Source organism: Exophiala spinifera, assembly GCF_000836115.1.
Source record: "Exophiala spinifera strain CBS 89968 unplaced genomic scaffold supercont1.1, whole genome shotgun sequence".
Lineage (NCBI taxonomy): Eukaryota > Fungi > Ascomycota > Eurotiomycetes > Chaetothyriales > Herpotrichiellaceae > Exophiala > Exophiala spinifera.
Window position 1 is genome coordinate 2,531,190 of NW_015622513.1, and position 12,995 is coordinate 2,544,184.

The following is a 12,995-nucleotide window of genomic DNA, read 5'->3' on the forward strand; positions in this document are numbered from 1 at the left end:
ACCTGACCGTCCTCATGGCTATACAGATCCAGACATTTCCCTTTGCACACAATATCTCTATGTGGGACGCATGCATCTCTGCCTCGCGCTCCCGTATTACCTTCTCTATAGGTTGACGCCACCAGCAAGTCTCCTGGAAGTGTTTACAATCTAGCGGGTTGTACAAATTCTACCAGTCCGGATGTCTACCGTCTAAACCTTTGCCGTCTCATCGCTTCTCGCCGCTTCCTGATCAACCTCACTGTGAGCTGAAGTATCCTCGTCGCCTGTGGCGGGAAGTCCAAACACTCCCGTCGATGATCTGCGTTGATCAATTTGCGCCGATGTTCCGAAATCCTTTATAACCAACCAAGCTGGGATCAGGGCTAGTCCCCACAGGCTGAAATTGAGGTAGACGCCACCAACTTCTCCGAAAATAGCGACTGAATTCAAGCCATAACTCAACGCTTGCCATGCCGATTCTGTCCCTCTCAACAGTGCCGCCAACCGTACAGTTTCTGGCGGTGACAAGGTCATCTGCCCAATCACAAAGTAGAGGTACAGATAGTTCACCTGGAAGCCAATGACGAGGAACAAGAACAAAGCAAATGGACTTGCAAAGCCGTTTGTGCCGTCAGCCCAGTCATAAGTGGGCTTTGTGCGCCGAAACCGAGTCACCAGAACTGTCGACCATATCCACAGTCCAAGCTGAAGTGTGCTGAGGAAAAAGAAGCTCCCTCTTGCACGAGTCTTGAGGGCGACTCTTGTGCGATCGAGGAACCATCCGAGAATATTGCCACCGATGACTGCGACGATCCCTGACAAGAACGATCCCAATGCTCGAGCACGGACCGAAAACCACAAGGCTGAGAATGTGAACATGACTGCTTCCGTGTACACTGCTTGACCGATAAAGGGGACTATCAAGAGGAACTGCTTGCTGAAGAAGCGTTTGGTGGTAGCTTTGATCTCGGTCCACGGGTGATCCACCACAGAAAGGTCGACTTTCCGTCCGTCGGTCCGCTGTACTTGAGAAGGATTGTTCAGCAACAGCGCCACAAAGGGTCCGATGGATTGAAGCGCAATGAAGACCAGGTATACTGTGTACGAGACCTTTCCTGCTTTTGAGTTGTGCGCGTTGATGCCGACATTGATTGCGCCGCCCAGGATCTGGCCCGCGAGACGAAAACTCAGCCAGAACCCAAGGAATTTCCCCTGGTTGTATGGTTCGGGATACGCCAGTGCAATCGCCGCCTCAGCCATCCAGAAGATACCGGCTGAAATTCCGCACAGCGCAGCACCCAGAAGAGTGAGCCATTCGATCCCGAAGCGGTTGTTGGTATACAGGCCGGCGGCATAGGGGGCGTAACCCATTGTCCCGATGACGAGAGCCCATTTGATACCTATCACGTGCACGATGGCACTAGAGAAGTAGCATGACACCACCATGAGGCAGAAGGTGAGTGCGTTGGCAGCGTTCACGAGGTGAGGGCTCGCTTGGCCTCCGGCACCGAGAGAGTTCATGGCACCCCATATACCTGGGGCCGAGAAATTTGCGAGGCCGAGAATCAGAGCATTGTAGAATGTCGAACGGTACCATTTGACCGCATCTGTGTGTGCCGGACGTTATCAGAGGATGGCGGTGAGTACTGACTTGGAGAGATACTCACGAGTGTTGTTGTTGTCTCTTGGTTGAATGGCTTTCTTCAACGACATAGTCGCCCTTTGCTGGTGTCGCCATTCTGGGAAGGACGCCGTTGTCTCTGGTCGGTTCAAAGCGACTTCGACAGTGCGCGAATTCGAATCAGTTTGATCGGAGACGAATCCGTCGGTGATGAGATTGGGAAACAAACAAAAAGAGAAACCCTTCAAGGAGCACTTGCCTCGGACTCAAGGATCTGCACGGCTTTTTGTATTCTGGACCATCCACGTTTCTTGGTTCTCGATTCGACCCCCTTGGCCGACACGAGGTGGCATATGGAGTTGGCATACATCCAGTATCGTCCCGAATACCTCTAGCGAGCCACAACACTTTCATATTTTTCATATTTTCATATGCGACGATAACGCTTCCGACGAATGAGACACGGTAGTGTTGGATTTGTTGCTTTGAACCATGGATGATGCCATGCTGGATAAAAAAGACGTTACCGACACTGCTACCCTTGTTGGTCTAGAAGGATGATCTTACCATGTTTGTATATCGGTGAGTGGATATGAGATACCTGTACTATACTACTACTGTACAGGGAAGTTATCACTGACTCGGTCGGTGCCTTAGGTACCTACCGATAGAGGTATTTTGTTGACTCGGAGAGGGTGATACAGACTACAAGTGTCTGGGTCGACGAGGTATCGACCAGTACCGTCAAATCATGTCCTCCACGTCGCTGACTACCTTGTGCAAAAAGCAAATGGTGCGGTTCCTCCCCCTCCCCCCATCGAATGGCATCCGTCGGACGGATATCTCCATACCAATCTGAAGGATTTCCATGTCGTGACGCTAGGAGGAAGCCTAGAAAAGCCAAAATCGTGAGAGGATGTATGTATAGCTTAAGTCGGCAAATGCAAAATAGTTCCATGGTGATACTGTGGTTTTGCCTGGCGGTGGTGGTGGTGGTGGTGGTGGCGGGTGGTGGAGAGAGGGATTGCGTGCTCATGAGACAATCTGACGAATATGTACTGTTTACATGAAACATTTGTTGCAATTTTAAGAAGATGCCCAGGTCCTACCCGCATCCAGTAATAATGTACGGTGGTATCTTGCTCGGTACGACAGAAGTTTAGCTTGCAGGTTGGTAGTTCTGGGTATTAATATGGGATTATACGAGCGGAGTTGTTCTGTATCTACAGTTCGACATGGCGACAGAGACAGAGGCCGTAGGATCGTGCCTCCTCGTGTAAAGTCATAATCACCTCAGCGCAAGATACTTGAAGTCTGAATTGACATATAGACGGAGGGATACACAGAGAGTATAAGCATAGATTGTTTTACAACATGCTATATCACTGGGCTCGGTTTTGCCGCATGGTCGCTGTATGGTCCCCCCCGCCATCGTCATTTCGACTCGAGTTTTCGGTCCGTCAGGCGTCTAGCCGGCTAGATGTGTAGCAGGATTTCGATCAACTCCGCCAGGCAGTGTGGCTGATCAGGTTGACGGGCTGTCGAAGGAGCAACTAGAGAGGTCGAGCGGGCTCGTCATTGAGAAAAGAAGTTAACTTTCGAACTTCACAACCATCCGATCTCGCAGTGAAGAAGAGGCGGTTGGTAAGGGATTGCCGGTGAGAGTAGAGGTCACTGTCGATCAGGTCAGGTCAGGTAAGGTACTACTCCGAACCACCACCACGAGATACGTCGCTTGAGAAAAAGCCACCGTTTTACGAGTTGTCCACCGCTTGTACGATCGCGCCGGCATCTCCTTGATCCAGCGAGTCCAACGTGCTCATGTCTTCGGCCGCGATTTCAAATCCATACACATCGGCATTCTGCTTTATCCGATCCGGGTTGTCGCTCTTCGGCAGAGGAACCCAGTTCTTCTGGAGACAGTACCTGATCAGTATTTGTGCGGTGGTCTTTTTGTATTTCCTCGCGAGCCCCACGAGCGTTTCGTCGTTGGCCTTGTAGTTCCGGACGAGGGGCGAGTATGCCTCGACGACGATACCGTGCTTGTGGCAATACTCGACGGCCGTGCGCTGTTGGCACCAAGGATGTAACTGGGATTGGGGGTTGTACCCGGTCAGTCTTTTGGTCTCTTCCCTTTTCTCTCTCTCACACACCCCACCACGATATCCTTGGGAATGTGTGCTTGTACATGCTGAACTCACCTCGATCTGATTGACATGCGGCGGCCAAACCTTTGCATAGCTCTTCATCTCCTCGATATGGCCAACTCCATAATTACTCACGCCGATGCTCTTGGCCTTGCCCTCCTCGTACAGCTTTTCCAGCGCCTGCCACATCTCTTTCCTGGCCTTGCTTCCGGCATTGGGGCTGTGTATCAGAAAAAGATCCACGTAGCCGTTGCTGCCGTCGATTTTATTCACGCTGTCTACGCACTTTTGGTATGACTTTTCTACCGTCCCGCCTGCGGAAAGGATCTTGGTGGTGACGAATATGTCGGCGCGAGGCAACCCGGACTTGCGCACCGCTTCGCCGACTTCCGTCTCGTTGGCGTAGAACTGGGCAGTGTCGATGTGGCGGTAGCCTGCTTCAATGGCCGACAGACAGGACTGCACGCATACTGAGGCCGACGATTGGTACACGCCAAAGCCGAGGCGGGGTATGCGGACAGAGGAATTGGGTAGCGGGAGGGTGTCTTTGATTGTAATCGAGGTCATTGCGCAGTCGAGGAAAAGAGGACAGCTGAGGGCGTGAGCAAGACTGAAATGCGAAGAGGTACACGAGGGGCAAGGAGGGTGTTTTGTCGCTATTGCCAATGTATAGCGACGACTGCTTGTCACTTGTGCCAGGCGGGAAAACAATTTTCGATGATGCAATAATTATTTCTCAGAAAGGGACCTGGTTAACCCACCTAGGTAGATATTGCATTAGTGTCCAATGATGCCATCTCCGGCTGGTTTTAAGCCTGCTAAGCGTGGTGAGAGCCTATTAGTGAACCCCTGCAGCTACTGTACAATACGTGCCCGTAGTGCCCGCCACAAACTGATTAAGGGACGAGACACTGTAGATATCGCCCTCCACTGACTACAGGTATTACCTTACAGGTACCCCAGGTAAATTGGTCTGATATCCTGCGTGCCGCTCTAGAACCCTTCAGGCCGTTGCATCAAGAAGGAATTGACTGCCTGCAGGGTAGATCTTGAAGGATTCGCCCAGGACATCGCAGCGCTGATCCATGCGAGACGCTGCTTGACAAGCAATTTGTCAACTCTAGGATTCGCAACGCTCAGGCTGTCCCTGACTTGGCCTTGTGAAAATAGTCAGTCTCGATGCGGTAGAGAAAAAGTGTGACATGGACTCACCACTATCATCGTAGTAGAGACAGAGGACAGCAACCGCAACGCCCACACTCAGGTCTTTGCCCGTTGTGCAGGTCACCACAATTCGAGCATTGGGATCCTCCACGAGCCGACTTCTAACAAGTTCGGCAACGGAGGGAAGTTTTTCTCGAAGATCTTTGCTTCCAAGCTTCCCAGAACGACATGCCAAACCAACGACCTTGGAATTGACGGCACCTTCACCGCCGTTGCAATCAATGACGAGATCGTAGGTGTCCGCGTTGTCAAGTGTCCCTGCACAGACGTAAAGATTCTGTGTGGGAGGGATCCATGTGCCTTCTTCAGCCTTTGGCTCGTCGCTCTCATGTACCCCCTTCATCAACTCGTCAATAATATCGGGGAGTTCTTCCTCAGATGAAGACATCAGACGTTGTCGGTGCCTCCAGAATACTTGGGCTGTGAGGCCATGGCTCCAGCCCTCGCTGTCGTCGCCGGCGCCTTGAATGTAGCCACCCTCGGAGATTTCGGCGCCATGAACACGGCGCGAGGCACTGCAGAGGACAAGCCGGTGGGCTTCCTTGGGAAACCTGGCATCCGGACCTCCTGCGTGCGGACTATCGACATCGAACGACCCGTTGATGGCCCATTGCAATCGAATAGGGTGCTTCACCTCGTTCCTCAGACCCACAAAATCCAATTGCAGATCTTGAAGAGCCTTTGCAAAGGCGTCGAGCCTTGATTCGATTTGAGAGGCCTCGGACTGTCCCAAGTCATTTGGAGCAGGAGGGAGCTGTAGGATGTGGGTGACAGTGAGCTCAGGGAACAGTGTCCTATTGACAACAGACACCCAGATCGGTACAGTCTTGCTGAATGCGTCTGGCAAATTCTTGCCTCGCCTCGTCGAATCCACTACCACGGCACCGCCGTATCTTGCCAACAACGGCAATAGTTGCAGGTTGAGTCGTCGGAGCGAAAATGACCACTGCCCGTGGTGACCATCTGTGCTTTTGAAATACGCACTTCCGACTTTGTCAGCTGGATCGATGTACCAGCTTCCACATCGCTCGTTGGCCACGAGTGGGAGGCTGTAATGTTCAGAGACCTGCTTCGCGAATGCAGCGTCGGCTAGGATGGATGTCAGTCGATGTGGTATGGAAAGGACGGATTTGCGAAGAGATCTAATGCTGGCGTAAATGGATGGGTGGATGCTGGCATCGTTTAATGACAATTCGGCCAGCCGAGTGGGAAAATTACTAGAGGTCATGATCAAAAGTGCTCAGCAAAGAAGATATTCTCGGTCTTGGGCTTGTAATGAGGTTCTCTGTCGACGATCAGAAGACTAAGCTGTCGGGCTTGAACCTGGTTCTGCAGCCCTGATGAATATCCAAAATCCCTGTATGTTCTAACCCCAGCCCGTGTCCACTATCATAAATCATCGTGCTTGTGATGGCCACCAGTCTCTATCAGTTACATTTTGCCAAATGCTTTTGAATCTCTCCCCATAAACTCCAGCAAAAACCTGAGAAATGCCAAGGCCGAGTTTTATTGGCTGTCTCGAACCCGTCCAAAGTAACCACCCCCGTATTGGTATTGTACATTGAGATTCGCGGTTCGCTTGCTCTCTCAAGCCACTGGAACAGCATCTGCGGCGGGTATGGTTCCTGGCATCATCGGCAACCCATTGGTACTCATCATACTAACCGCGTCGTCGTTGTGAGGATGAAGGCTGTACTGAGTGGCCGCAAACTCCTCGCCATCGAAGAGCAGAAAGTTTTGCAGAGGAGGTTCCTTTTGTCCCAGCACATTGATGACATCTTGTGCCAAATATCCACCGAGGAATGCAACCACTGGGCTCATCTCAGAACCAAGGTTCTGCAAAAAGCTCCGCAAGAACTCTGCCCGGAGGGTTTCTTCAGGCAGTTCGAGCTCGATGTGTTTCTGTTTGGCGAGTTTGGTGAACAGTTCCAAGTCAGCTCTATTGGGTCCTGGAAGCCGGCCTTCGCTCTGGCTTTGGAAATCGAACAATGCCCTCATGCATGACAGAAGTGGAGATATGCGTGTCAATTTCCGCCGAGTGCTCTTGTCTCGTGGTGGGAGCGGAGACATGTTGGCGAGCTGAAAGAGCGAGTACGTTTCTCTATACGTGATCATGTCGGTCACCTTTTCATTCTCCGTCTTTGAGTCGACATTCAACACGCATCGCGTAGATGTGTCCATATCGCCCACCTTGGCCCGCTTGTTACTCTGGGGTTTCTCAACCATGTATTGGTGGATTCCGAGATCAGCGAAGATGTAACCATACATGCCGTGTGTGGCAGCGGAGTAGAACTTGCGATTGAATTGTCGGCAAGACATGTTGACCAGCGTCATGACGTCCGTCATCAGGTCAGTCGCGATCACAATGTCAAATGACTGGAAATAGACGGGGTCCTTCAGCACCACAGGATTGGGGTCGAGGTACAACTGAACACGAGGATTGAGCTTCTGTAATTCGGGCAGGGCGGCTTCGGCTCGGTTTTGGCCAATCTGAGTCTCATCAACAAAGAACTGAGTTCCCAGATCCTCTTCTGCGACCACTTCGTGATCTAGTATGGTCAAGATGCCAATGCCTGCAAGGACAAGATTCTTCGCTATTTCTGCACCGAGCCCTTTGATACCAATGAGCAGGACGTTGGCTTGTCTCAGCTTTTCTTGTACCTGCATACCCCATAGTCTTATCTGTCTGTCATAGAGCGCGACCTCATCAGCAGGGATTGATTGCTGAGGAACTGCTGCAAGCAGCCCAGATTGAATGCCATTGCCAGGAAGAGAGATACTGGCGAACGAGGGATCGAACATTTGCGTCTGTCCATTGAGGTGCTCAAGAGAGGCAGTGGCAGGCATGTTTCCATTCATTGCAAGCAATGCGGGATCCGGATTCATGGCTTGAGGAGGCTCACCCGCGCCGTTACGGTTCATGGTACATGCGCATGGAATGGAGGAGGTTTCGATCAATGCAGAGGCAGGATAGCGAACTTGGAGCTGTAAGGAAGTTCGGGCGCAAAGTCGTGACAGGGAGGAAAGCGTAAGATCTGGAAGACTTTGGCTGAGAGAGATACAAGGGAAAGAGAAACGAACTAGTCCCAAGTAAACTCCAAGTGATATGAGTGAAGCACAACTTAACGCAGCGTGCCTATTGTAGAGACGCCGTCATGGTGAAGTCGGACAGGGACTGGTGCTTCGATGGGTAAGAGCGGCGTGAGGCTGTTCGACCTCAGTTTAGGCTGACTAGCCTTATGTGGGCGCCTATCACTCTACGGAACAGTCGAATTAGGCGCGCCTGAGGCCGCTAGAAATTCTCCGGCGGTGCCCTTGCCATGCGGTCACGAGCCTATAAGCACTCCATACCTACGGTAAGTATTCCGTCCGCTCTTAGTTGTTAGTTAGTTAAGTTAGTGGCCCAAGTGTAGAAATCGTGGGGCACTGACAGACGCCTAGATTGGCACAACCGCAGTAGTCCTTCGCTTTGTGACTGGAGACTCTCCGACTACAACCCTCTCTCAATTAATCCAACTGTTCTAACAAGATTTGACAAGTATCAAATGCCATTCGAATTCGACTACCATCATATCTTCAACGACTGGGAGGCTTCGTGCATGCTGCCTTCAGCCCTCCGGAACTCTACATTCATCACTGGCGTTAGTCTCTCTTTGTTCGAGAAAGATGGTACGACGACCACAGCCGCCGACTGGCAATCACCGTGTGCTAACCTACGTGCCAGTCTGATCATGACGATAACCCGTGGTCTGACATCTCCACAAGGCTACAAAATCTCAGAAACCTCCTCAGCTCCGAACGACATTTGTTCACTGACCATCAACGGGCGTTCGAGGCTATCGATGAAGAGATGGGACATCAGATCGCCGCAAACCAACCATCCACCCGAGAAAGGAGAAGAAGAGATATTGAGTCACACATGCAGGAAGAAGAGTCACATTCCATGTCCGAAGATTTATCACAAACTGGCAACCCTTCCAGCCTAGTACGCAGTAGAAGACGGGCATTTCGTCCCAGCGAGCGATTGCAGAGGTACCAAAGAGAAAGACTTGGTCAGTCGAGTAGGACTCTTCCATCTGAGACCTCCATATCTCCTTCGACGCAGCCTAATCACGACCGTGGTGATCGGCTGAGGGCAAAAAGAAGAAAGCTCGATGACGGTACCTATGAAGATGAGCCAAGGACATTCCGCTATGGTCACAAGGGGCAGGTCGTGCCAGGCCTTTTACGAATGGAGATTGCCAGCTGCGACGGAGGGGAATATTCCGATCCTCGAGTGTCGATCAATTCATATCCACAACATGTCCTTGTCGACGATGCCAGTGTATACTGTACCAAGACCAGCCGATGCAACCTCTTACTCAAGCATGTCGGTGGAATGCCTTTCACCTTGACAAAGATCGTGATTAAGGCACCTAGGGCGGGTTTTGACGCTCCCATACAAAAGGGACTCATCTTCGTTTCTATGAACGAAGATAATCTTCTCGAAAAGGCGTCTCGGTACGATTTGCTCTACGGCCCAGAAAATCATCGGTACATATCTCTCCGAGATGTGACTCGCCCGTCTCGTGAATACATGAACTCGGCAAGGTCACCGTTACGATCCGTAGATCGTTCACGATACCTTGAGGATCCTATTGGTCAATATGCTGCGCCTGCAACGGACGGCTCACGAAATGGTGGCGGCCTTACGGATTCTTCTGACGGAGAGGAGGAGGCTGAAGAAGCTGCGGGGCCAGCCTCACCTCGACCGTGGCAAGATGACGAGTACTCGCTTAGATCCTATGTCGATAGATACAGACCGCTACGTGCTATGAACATCCCCGATGATGAGTCCGAGTCGAGCGAGTCCGAGAGCTGGGATGATCCTGAAAGAGCGGGTTGGCGCCGCCAACACGCTGATGAAGATACGCCGAATCGCGAAGCCCGGGTCCCAGCTCTGCTACAAGGAGATGACCTTCACGAAAACGACGAATCTTTCTCAGAGCGCGATGGCGGTTCCGTCAATGATGGCACTGCTAGTCGACGTCGGAGGCTGGGAAGACGGCCTGTTGACACTTCTGCTGCAGATGCATTTCAGTCTGAGCCCGTGTCTCCGGCGAACGAACCGTTGAGTCCTTCCGGGAACCTTCCCGGTGACTCTACAGCCAAAAGCTCCAGATTCGAACCCGAGGCAAGCAGCTCGGTCGGGAGCTCAAATACTGTCACGCCGCAGGCTCAGTTTAATATCAGCCGAAGCAAATCCCGAGCGTCCGTCAAGTTTGATCCTCCATTGTAAGTCTTTTACTCGTGCCAAAATCTTCCGTCCTAACAGAAACTCAGGTCTGGTCGTTATATCTTGGTGAAGCTTTGGGCGCAAACCACCAACAACAACATCGATGTGCAGGCTATCCTTCCGTGTGGCTACGGAGGACCTCGGTTCTTCCCGAGTAACGATTTCAGATGAATTTATGATGGCTACGAATCCTTAATGTCTTGAGTTTCAACCCTGTTTATCACGAGATGGATGATGTACGGATCTTGGAAAACACCTGAGCTTCTCATAGCGGCTTTGGCGCCCTGCTCCTTACCAATTCTATTTCCAATCATTAGCATTGCTGGGTAACAGTGCTTCAGACGATTTAGGGACCTACAAACCTAATAGAACGAGCACTTTTCTTGTAATATTCACCCTTACAAATGCGCTGTACGAGTATGCCAGGATGCAACGTGCTGCGAACGCTGACTCAAAGTTGCGTCACCCTAAAACTGGCCAGCGGCTGGTTAGGCTTATTAAATCGGAGGCTGCTTTTAGAGATCTCCCCCGAATACTTTTTGATAGTAGAAACGATTCTTTCTTCATGCGCCTCCCTCAAGCGACAATGCCACGCTTTACAGAAGGTACTGGAATTCCAATCCGTAATGTACAAGATGTGCTCGGAGCGCCGAAAGCACCCCTTGTGCCTGACCACATCCGCGTTAAGAACCGGCGGAAGCGGTACTTAGATACGCACCCGGAATACTTTGGCCCGCAGCTTGAGCTCGCAGGTGCGGCTGCTTACCTGAGGTAGTCCAGCAAGGTGGACTACTTCTCCTCAAACAGTAGGTTTTGTTGACACTCGTCACAGATCCATTGTTGTATGACCGCCTGGTACGCAGATTCCAAACGCCTGCGGAACGCGAGGCCGAAGGACGACAGAAAGGTTACTCTGGTATTCTCGAGGCCGATATCTACCGCAGCGAGGCCAAACTCGATGCACTACGACACCCTGACCCGAACAGCATGTTCACGTATAAAAGAGGGCTCAACGGCGAGATTCTCGCAGAAGAGCGCGACGAAGTGCCTGCGAATAAGGAGGACGGGTATGCACGATGGCGATGGGAGATGGAAACTAGATTCATGCGAGGAGGCGATGATGACTTCGACTACTCGACGGTCGACGACAATCCCGAGTATGATGACAGAGCGATAGAAGAGCAGGATGCCGAAGACAGATATTTTGATGCCCAAGAGCCGGAGTTTCTAGTCGAGTCCAACGAAGAGAACTCACAAAGTCCGGGTAAGGTATTGCAAGGCGAGACTGGCATTCAAGACTTTTGAAGATGTTTTGATGGTACACAACATCGGACTTGCAACAGACCTTTCAGAAGACGGTTGGAAGAGCCTCCCATTTCTCAGGCGGTCAAAATATCTACAGGATCCATCAACCCCCTCAAGCTACTAGCACATCGGACATGAGGCATTCTGCGAAAGACCTGTTCTCCTTCGGTCTTGGTCATGAACTCTTGCCATTCCTTTGTCGCGATCCACTCCTCCCTGGCACCCTTATTCCGGAACTTCATCAACATCACCGTGTCGTGAACCTCTTCCGGTGACGGTCGCGGAGGGCGTTTCAGCCACGTCGGGGCGGCATCAGGGATTTCGACAGGATATGTCTCGAACTTTGTTATATGCGGAGAATATGCTGCATGCATCCTCAAACGAGCAATCATCGTGTCCAATCTGTGAATTGGCTCGTCGGGCAGTTTTCCTCGTTGGACGAGGTCCTCGTCTGCACGCTGAATGTTCCGCTTCATCTGGGAAGCAAAGAAGTAAAACATGCATGTCAGCGGACGTTGAGAGTCGGCCATTTGATTGTTCACTTTCTGCTGTCCGTTGGCATCTCGCGCTGCTGACGTTGCGTCAGTGTCGGTCCTTCTCAACAGCATTTCAATTTTGGTGGTTATTGAGTAAGGAGATATGAAAAAGATGATCGGAGATATCGTGATGGGCCTCGTAGACAGTGCCTAGCTTGCAGGGCGTAGGACTTTGAGACTGACCTCAACATGAATTTCAGGAATGTCAAGACTCGAGCGCTTCCCCCGCATTTGGGAAGACTTGGATGGAGGTGATGTACATAGGTATCCGGGGTACGGAAGCGGACTTGGGGGTCACCGGGTCAGCAACTGGCGTCTTGACTTGGAGTGATGACGACGGAAACCACGTTGCAACAGATGAATGTTTCATAGCCCCAGCGATTGAGGTCTGTTGGTAAGCATGAAATATTACTTGGTTGAGGAATGTATCAATTGTTGTACTTGAGGTATTCCTTAACTTCCCCAACTCACAAGACGTTGTATTCAACGGAGACACCCTTTATTAAACTATCCTTTCCTTCCAGAAATGCTCAGTCGTATCCGTACGCACATAGGTACCTATGCACCTACAGGCTACTGTAATCGCAGGTAGTTTCGGGGCTATCAATGCTGTACAAATGCTGTACACTTGGGGCAGAGACTCCAGTAGGGTTACAACTTACAGCTCCTGGACTGTGGCTGCGCCCGCACTAACCCGCATTTTGTACTCCATGCATAAGGTACGGCTAATGATTCCCCGCCAAAACTAAATTGACGGCGGGTGCAGCGGTGACTCCTGTGAGGAGGGGCGGTAGTAGCGGCTTGGTTTCCGCAGTTTGTGCCTCCTTTCACCGCGGCTTCGGATCAAGCTCCCCCAGAAATCGTCTCGGATAGCCGGTGAATTCTCAAACAGCAGAAGGGAAAGT

The 12,995-nt window shown here is 51.4% G+C and overlaps 7 protein-coding genes across 7 annotated transcripts; 2 read left to right on the plus strand and 5 right to left on the minus strand.

Moving 5' to 3' along the window:
- Window positions 1–192: 192 nt before the first annotated feature.
- Window positions 193–1,695, minus strand: PV08_00949 (uncharacterized protein; the record flags this gene model as incomplete). Its single annotated transcript, XM_016375314.1, has 2 exons — window positions 193–1,589; window positions 1,650–1,695. The coding sequence occupies 2 exons, from the start codon at window positions 1,693–1,695 to the stop codon at window positions 193–195; spliced, it is 1,443 nt and encodes a 480-aa protein (XP_016240590.1).
- Window positions 1,696–3,357: 1,662 nt separating this feature from the next.
- Window positions 3,358–4,317, minus strand: PV08_00950 (uncharacterized protein; the record flags this gene model as incomplete). The annotated part of the gene is made up of 2 exons (XM_016375315.1): window positions 3,358–3,693; window positions 3,805–4,317. 2 exons carry the CDS (start codon window positions 4,315–4,317, stop codon window positions 3,358–3,360), a joined length of 849 nt encoding a protein of 282 aa, XP_016240591.1.
- Window positions 4,318–4,743: 426 nt separating this feature from the next.
- PV08_00951 (uncharacterized protein) lies at window positions 4,744–6,202 on the minus strand (the record flags this gene model as incomplete). Its single annotated transcript, XM_016375316.1, has 2 exons — window positions 4,744–4,907; window positions 4,963–6,202. 2 exons carry the CDS (start codon window positions 6,200–6,202, stop codon window positions 4,744–4,746), a joined length of 1,404 nt encoding a protein of 467 aa, XP_016240592.1.
- Window positions 6,203–6,561: 359 nt separating this feature from the next.
- Window positions 6,562–7,896, minus strand: PV08_00952 (uncharacterized protein; the record flags this gene model as incomplete). The annotated part of the gene is made up of 1 exon (XM_016375317.1): window positions 6,562–7,896. One exon carries the CDS (start codon window positions 7,894–7,896, stop codon window positions 6,562–6,564), a length of 1,335 nt encoding a protein of 444 aa, XP_016240593.1.
- A 744-nt stretch (window positions 7,897–8,640) lies between these two features.
- Window positions 8,641–10,420, plus strand: PV08_00953 (uncharacterized protein; the record flags this gene model as incomplete). The annotated part of the gene is made up of 3 exons (XM_016375318.1): window positions 8,641–8,643; window positions 8,699–10,248; window positions 10,297–10,420. The coding sequence occupies 3 exons, from the start codon at window positions 8,641–8,643 to the stop codon at window positions 10,418–10,420; spliced, it is 1,677 nt and encodes a 558-aa protein (XP_016240594.1).
- A 415-nt stretch (window positions 10,421–10,835) lies between these two features.
- On the plus strand, window positions 10,836–11,554 carry PV08_00954 (uncharacterized protein; the record flags this gene model as incomplete). Its single annotated transcript, XM_016375319.1, has 2 exons — window positions 10,836–11,001; window positions 11,082–11,554. 2 exons carry the CDS (start codon window positions 10,836–10,838, stop codon window positions 11,552–11,554), a joined length of 639 nt encoding a protein of 212 aa, XP_016240595.1.
- A 74-nt stretch (window positions 11,555–11,628) lies between these two features.
- On the minus strand, window positions 11,629–12,162 carry PV08_00955 (uncharacterized protein; the record flags this gene model as incomplete). The annotated part of the gene is made up of 1 exon (XM_016375320.1): window positions 11,629–12,162. One exon carries the CDS (start codon window positions 12,160–12,162, stop codon window positions 11,629–11,631), a length of 534 nt encoding a protein of 177 aa, XP_016240596.1.
- Between the last annotated feature and the right edge of the window lie 833 nt (window positions 12,163–12,995).